The sequence below is a fragment of the Mizuhopecten yessoensis genome, unplaced genomic scaffold (assembly GCF_002113885.1).
Source record: "Mizuhopecten yessoensis strain PY_sf001 unplaced genomic scaffold, ASM211388v2 scaffold617, whole genome shotgun sequence".
Taxonomy (NCBI): domain Eukaryota; kingdom Metazoa; phylum Mollusca; class Bivalvia; order Pectinida; family Pectinidae; genus Mizuhopecten; species Mizuhopecten yessoensis.
The window spans coordinates 102,760-110,966 of NW_018403636.1; the positions used below are offsets into that span (position 1 = coordinate 102,760).

Genomic DNA, 8,207 nt, shown 5'->3' on the forward strand with positions numbered 1-8,207 from the left:
AATCAAATTACTTTTTTCTGTTTTAATGCTGTGTTTCTGTGGCAGGGGAGGCCCTGGTGGACGGAATTGTTTCTAGATGGTATATGTTGAAAGAATAATCAGATTTCAATAAAACTTGCTTTGTATATTTTCTACCCGTCTGTAGCTGAAAATTAGATGCTAGTGAAAATTCAAAAATATTTAATAAGGCTGCTGTAATCTGATTGGCCGATGGTTTTCAGATAGTATCTTTTGAGAAAAATTCTGTTAGTATGTGATAGAGGTAAAAAAGAAAGGATTTGATTTGATTGTTTCAGGTGCAGAAATGACAGAGCTGTCAGAAAAGTTGAACTATGACCGGGAAGTGATTCGTGTGTGGTTCTGTAACAAAAGACAAGCGTTAAAAAACACCATTAAAAAACTCAAACAGGAGACACCCTGACATAGGGTTTGGTCTCTGCAAATTTGATTGGTCAAATCATGGTCAACCATTTCTTCCCCAGGATTTGATTGGCCAAACCAACTTAGGTCAGCAAATGTCTTCGCAAAAGAATAGAAGGGTTTCATTGGACATTTGAAAATGACAACCACCTTCTGCACAACAAAGGATTTGACTGACCAATGTGTCCAAGGATTTGATTGGTTGGATTTCCAGAGCCATGTGTTGATAGGATCATCCAAAAATTTCAATTCTGTTTCAGGGATAAATGCAGCTACAAGTGTGTGACCCCGTGTAGGGATATAAGTGAAAGCTTACGTTTTGTGCTTTTGCATCATTTATACATAGATATGGTTGTCATGTAGTTTCATCATCACCAGCATCGTCACCATCAACATCCTCGTCATTGTCAACATCAGCATCATAATTAATTGTTAGAAATTGTTGTTCCAATGTTTTTATTTTCAGAGCAGGGACCACAGTTTAGGTCTCAATATATTGTTTCTTTTGAAGTTATTAAGACTAATTATGATTAATAAATTAGATATGAGCTTAATAATCTCCTCAAAAACAAATCAGAAATCCATTTCCTAAATGGCTTTGTGAATTTAGATGCTCTGTTGGAGAATGTGTAGTAATGTTAACAGTTACTTTCTGACTCATTATAGCTATGCGTACCAGGAGAGACAAGGTACAGGTAGTACTTTTATACGGTACCCTGTGTCATCTTAGATCTGTGCTATGTTTAGAATTTGTCTGTCTTAATACTGCAATTTTTTAAATATAAAGAAGAATATCAGATAAATGTTTACCTTGTTTAGGTAAAAGGGTGACACTGGAAAAGGGAGATAATCCAAGTGCCCCATTGTCTTCAACACTTTACGTTTTGGTTATCAGGTAAAGGGAGGTAACTTGAGTTTTTCAGGACTACTGCAAGTATGAGAATTATTCAAAACTCTTTCTTGTTTCTTCAGATATCTTGTAATGGTGTCAAAGAGTAAAAACTTAATGTTTAAAACCATACATAGCTACAGGTACTGATATTTTCAACAAATTGAAAAGGTATGAACATTTTTAATTCCCTTTTCATTTGAACAAGATATTTATCAGAACAAGAGTTTCAGCTTAATTTTGTAAGTATGGAACCCAATGATTAAATAGTATCTGGTTCACTAGAATGACTAGACTATAAATAGTATCTGGTTCACTAGAATGATGATTTACAATGTGTCTGTGTCACTCCATTAGCCAAAGGAAGTACCTCGCCAATTAACAGGTTTAATTGTTCAAAAAACATTTAAGGTCAAAAAATTATAATTCAAATAGTGGTTATGTAGAAATTTTCAGTTTTAAGTGTGTTTACATTTCCATTCTGTGTTTACATCTGATGTAAGTGAGTATTTGGTTGCACGTTTTTATATTTTTCTATCTATTATTGATACTTTTCACTTCTACCTGTATGTGTTACACATTGTATCTAAATGATGGTGAAACTCTATATTTAGATATTATTTTTTGTTGAAAGTCTTTTAATTTTTCTTGTACTGTCAGCCATAGGATAGTTGCAATATGATACATGTTTTTTTTCCCTGGAGCTGTACATGTTAACATTGACTTGGTTGGTCAGACCTACTAGCTGTACGTGTTAACGTTGACTTGGTTGGTCAGACCTACTATCTGTACGTGTTAACGTTTACTTGGTTGGTCAGACCTACTAGCTATACATGTTAACGTTGACTTGGTTGGGCAGACCTACTAGCTGTACATGTTAACGTTGAGTTGGTTTTTCAGACCTACTAGCTGTACATGTTAATGTTGACTTGGGTGGTCAGACCTACTCGCTGTACGTGTTAACGTGGGCTTGGTTGGTCAGACCTACTAGCTGCACATGTTAACGTTGACTTGGTTTGTCAGGCCTACCAGCTGTACGTGTTAACGTTGACCTGGTTGGTCAGACCTACTCGCTGTACGTGTTAACGTGGACTTGGGTGGTCAGACCTACTCGCTGTACTTGTTAACGTTGACTTGGTTTGTCAGGCCTACCAGCTGTACGTGTTAACTTTGACTTGGTTGGGCAGACCTACTCGCTGTACATGTTAATGTTGACTTGGGTGGTCAGACCTACTCGCTGTACGTGTTAACGTCGACTTGGTTGGTCAGACCTACTAGCTATACATGTTAACGTTGACTTGGTTTGTCAGACCTTCCAGCTGTACGTGTTAACGTTGACTTGGTTGGTCAGACCTACTAGCTGTACATGTTAACGTGGACTTGGTTGGTCAGACCTACTCGCTGTACGTGTTAACACCCATGAGTTGTTGAAGTAGAATGTGTTATGCTCTCTCTGTTTTGGAGTGAATCCAGTGTGGTTCTGTGCAATATTATCTTTCTTCATTTCATGTTTAAAGACCAAGTTCTTGTTCAAAATATCTGACATGTTTTAAAAGTACCCACCAGAATCTGTCTAATCTGTTGGGAAAATGTTCTTGAAACAAAAACTACTGATTCTAGCCACAATACTGTCACCCTGGTACTAGGTACACATGGTACTGCCCTAGGAGTCTCCCTAAGCTTGTTCACGGTACTGACCTCTGTTACAGTACAAGCATGTCTATTGGGGGATGCTTATATTATAATTACAGTCTGGTGAACTACAGTAAATGGGATGTTTTGACCCGGTTACCTCAAAACTAGGATAACTGACAAGTTTTGTGGTCCCGCCAACTCCATCAATATCATTGAAAACATTTGAAGAAATTCTGCTATATAATATAATGGTATATGTAGGAAATATTTTGTTCAAGTGGAAAGTTTCGCTTGTGGAAGTGTTCGTGTTATGACTTTAAACTCATCACAGTTACGAAATTTTGTATTGACATAGGTTGAGAAAACTATCATATTCTGTATATCGATACTATATATAGATCAATGTTTCTGTGGGGATATTGTTTCAAATTAATCAAGGAGAAAAGTGAATGTATCCAAACCACAAAAATTCCACTTTACAGTGACAGTTCATGATCAGTGCTTGTGTTCATAGCAAGAGACGGCAACAATATCTTATGATGTTTATGTATCACAACATGTCCATCAGTTAACAGGGAAGGTTTGGTCCTGACGGGAACAAAAAGGGTTTTCCTGTGGGAGAATGAAATCAGGTTTTTGTTGAAGACATATCAATTTGTGCTGTTAATGATAAATATGTCAGTAATTACTTGTAGCTGAGCTGTGTTGCTAGTCAGTGCGTTATTTATGGTTCTGTAGATTCCAGCGTAGCTGTAGTGCTGTGTAGTTCACCCAGACAACACCAGGACATGATCTATTTATAGTTCTGTAGATTCCAGCGTAGCTGGAGTGCTGTGTAGTTCACCCAGACAACACCAGGACATGATCTATTTATAATTCTGTAGATTCCAGCGTAGCTGTAGTGCTGTGTAGTTCACCCAGACAACATCAGGAGATGATCTATTTATAGTTCTGTAGATTCCAGCGTATCTATAAAGTCTTCAGTTTAAGGATCCCTATACCTCTACACTGTAGTCCTTCATGTATACAGTAACCTCCCCTTAGTTTTGTTTTAGATATAACTAGCAAAGATGGGCCGGTTATTTTCACAGACCAGGCAGCTCAGTCAGGTAGAGTGATAGTATAATAATCTGAAGTCTCGGGTTCAAACCCGGGTCTAGCTTCACTGAAGTTTTACACTTAAAACACTAAGGATTATCTTTTGTTTATTTCGTCTTTATTACTTTTGATAAAAGTCTTGCAAGGTGTGTTTTCTTTTCAGAAATGATGTATCAAATCAATAGTAATGTCAGGGAAACGTTTCCAGTGTGTAGTGATGGTGGTACGGGGATCCTTAACGACACTTAACGTCAAACTCAGCTGCTCTTGTTTTTCTACTAATGTAAAATTACTTGTGGTTTTGCAATACAGTGAAACCCCACTTCCTCGACTTGGTTAACTCGAATACCCCTCATTCATTGAACAGTTTGTTTGGTCCCGACCAAGTTCGTACATAATTCTTTGTAAAGTAACCCCGACTTTTCATGGTCATAGTATCAATCCTATCTATCCGTCAAACAGGTGTGACATGTCACGCCTGACAGATATTTTACCTGTGTGTCACACCAGCACTGCCAATATCTCCGGTTAAGACTACAGGTTACTACACAGTATCGGCGAGATGCTGAATAATAGCATAAGTACTGCTTTACAATATGTACGTATGTTTAATTATTATCACTCAAGATTTGATAGATATATACTTGGTGATCTAGGACCAACCTCGGATTTCTCTAATACCATGTATTCCTCGAACTATTGATCTGGACCCCAGGGGTTTGAGTAAGTGGGATTTTACTGTACATTTCTATACTTACATAATTGTAATGATTTTTTTTGTATTTTTTTTTGAAAAAAATCTCCTATGAGAATCTCTGAAAATGTTGACCTATTGTCTATGAAGTTTGATATTATAATTGTTTACATTGGATGGATACAGAATTTCTTGTATGAACAAAGACTGTTGTACAATGGTGATATTTGTTTTAGGATATTCTTAAATAAATGAACAACTCATTCCTTACATTGGCGGATGGATTTCCAAAGGAACTTTTAACTGGTATTTTATCCTAAAAATTGACAAGGAAATTTACATTTTATGACATGTTTATTTATTGGTCAGTTATTGGTGGTTTTTAGTTGGTCAGTTATTGGTGGTTTTTAGTTGGTCAGTTATTGGTGGTTTTTAGTTGGTCAGTTATTGGTGGTATGTTTGTGAATTTTGTTGTTAACTTTCGTTTGTTTTTTACCATATTGGGCTTCCGCTATTTTTTTATTGAATATTTTTTGTTTTGTGCTTTCACAACTAGTTTCCCTTTTTCCAGTTTCTGTTGTTTCCTTTTGAATGTGTTTTGGTATTGAATGCTTCTTGACCATCATAAAGGAGGGATAATTTAAATTGCAAAAATAAATTCATACTGGAAAAGTTATTCTTTTGGAAATCTGATCAGTTCAAATGAAATTTTATAAGTGTTATTTTGGAAATTGCAAACAAAAAAATGAAAAATCCACTTGTTTTCATAGGAGATTATCTGTATATTAAAACGCATCATGATGATAATACAAATTTAAAAAGGTTTGTGATTTTAGCTGTGTTAACAGTTATTGTGATATGTTCAGCCTCAACTTAAATTTCTTGCAAGCATACAACATATTCTTTTATTATGAACAAAATATAGAAAATAAATAAGGAAAAAGCAAGCCAAGTTATGGTTGGAATACATCGTTTTAGCAATTATGTTTTACCCATTATGTTTTACCGTTAAGATTGTGTTTTACAGAATAATAAACAAAGGATCAAGATATTTTAACATTCTACTGTGAAGCAATGCCAGCGTTCAAGTCATTTCCCTGTATGTCCTGTTGAATTGTTTAGTTATTAATTGTCAATAGAAAATATTGGTATGTAATTGGAATAAGCCATTTGTGTTTGTGAGAATGTAAGGTCCGTACTTCCCATTTAGTGGACCAATCCATTGATCTTCAAGGGGAGACAGGAGGTTGAATCTGTTGTAAGGAAGAATGATCTGTTAATGGTTGTTATAGATTTATGTTAGAAAAGTATTTTAGCTTAATGATTTTTTTAAAGAATATATTATAAAATATATATATGAACAAAACATTTTTATTAATGATTCACCATGTAAATAGCCCTGTTTATTTATTGATAGATGATGTGTTGTAAAGTATTTATTTTCTAGTTACATTGTAGGTAGATTTCCTAACATTATTATAATGGTATATTGATGAAATTCAATGAGAATTGCATGAGACTTTTTTGTCTTGTTTATTATTTATTAATGTATATTCAAAATAAATGTGTGACATTTAGTTGAATAGATGTCAGCTACGTTGTAGTAACATGTTATATACACCATTGATGTTGCCTCACAAACCATTTCATTGTTAGCTATTCCCCAAAGGGGAGACTACTCTTCCAATGGTATGAGTTGCTTCCCTTTTAAACAGGTTTTGAACAGTATCACATGGACTTAAAGAATTTTTTCTATTTTATAATTTGAGAATTTTACACCTTTGAAATATTTCAAGAATGACAGTTAATTGAAGATTTTTATTTATACTGAAGTTTATAACTTTGTTTACAATTACTTCATCTTCATTTTTTCTGAAAATGCCATGTTTTACATAATACCCCTGTTAGGAAGGAAGGTGGGTCGTACAGTTGGAAGGTAACTGTATTCTACTGAGAGGGAATACAATATAGAAGTAGATCACAGTCGATTCGTTATGTGTAATGAGCAGTTTAAATGCTTCTATATCATTGCCATTTTACTTGTTTAAAAAATTGAAAGGTTGTTTAAAATTTATAAAGATTAATCCATTTTTCATAGAAATCCATTTCATACATAATTAGCATTGTCACTTCAACAAACCTGTTAGACAATTTTCTTCAAGGTCCCATTTTTATTTTTTCTGGTTTAAAGAAAAATGTTATTGGCACTATTTCAAAAACTGAAGGGAGATCACTCTGCAATACTTGCAATATTTCGACATTTTCCATCACATGGTTTATGCCAACATATATATGTTAACTGAAGTGCTGATTGGATTATTGCTGTTTTAATTATATGTTTATGTGTGCATTTTTTATTGTCATGCAGTATATATCAATTTGACATTTTAAAATTTCTAAACAATCCATTGAAGTGACTCGCATTCAAAACATTTTTGTTTCGGAGAACTGTCTCTTAAAGGTTGTTGTAACTTCAAAGTTAACATAAACCACTTAATTAATTATTGTTTGTAAGAAACCTCAGCATTATAATTTGTAGACAATTTCTTTCATTTTGACATTCAGGTAATTTCCTTTCCCTGCACATTTACTTTAAAGGATGACAACAAGACTATATGAAGTTACACTTTACATCAAAACCAAAGTTTCTGGACTAACAAAGTTCTGAATCATGTAAAAAAAACATAAGTTTTTGTACATCCCAAAATCATGGATAAATCTTATTCTATGATACTAATTTATTTATACAAGTTTAAAGTCAGTCTGGAATGGTAACAGCTTTGTTTTTATACGACCGTCAAATTTGACGGTAGTAGTATGGTATGGCATTGTCCGGCCGACCGGCGTAAACTTTGTTTGTCCGGCAATCTCCTCCTACATTTTTTGACCGATCTCTTTGAAACTTGGTATACATTATAATCATGACATGTAGTTGTGTCTCCCTTAAAAGAATTTTGAATCAACGATTTTTGCAAAATTTATTGCCTTTTGTTCATTTCAGTATTTGATTTTTTGTCCGGAGATATTCTTCTACATTTTTTATAGCATGTCCGCTAACCACTCTTAGATTAGAATGATGCTGATCTTATTTCAATGTAAGAACTTGTATAACACTATATTCGACGGGCGTATTTTGTTCCGCCCTGCAGTACTCTTGTTAAAGGTTTCTAGGAGAAACAGCAAGTTTAAACTCAATGTGCAAATCATATTCATCAATACCAGTAAATCTTGACGGGCTTAAAGGAAGATATTTATTCAAAGAAAAAAAATTGAGAAACGGATTAGACAGATCAAGTGTAACTGTTTTGTCGTTTGCAGTCATTATTACGACAGAATGTGAAACACAAAACGTAAATCAAAACCTTGATCAGACTGTGATGCTACATCTGTTACAAAGTAATTTCAGAAGTCAGTGTTGCACCCTGTGATGAGTGATTGTGTCTGATGTTTTAAGTAGACAGCTATTTATTG

General features: G+C 34.4%; 1 protein-coding gene across 4 annotated transcripts in view; it reads left to right on the forward strand.

Moving 5' to 3' along the window:
* Positions 1–2,478, forward strand: part of LOC110451104 (POU domain, class 6, transcription factor 1-like) — a 72,183-nt gene extending 69,705 nt beyond the window's left edge. For all 4 annotated transcript variants that reach the window (XM_021498965.1, XM_021498980.1, XM_021498973.1 and 1 more), the window contains one exon: positions 297–2,478. In XM_021498965.1, the coding sequence (XP_021354640.1) occupies positions 297–421 (125 nt within the window). In that variant the 3' untranslated portion in view covers positions 422–2,478. The remainder of the gene's footprint in view (positions 1–296) is intronic.
* The last annotated feature ends 5,729 nt before the right edge of the window (positions 2,479–8,207 follow it).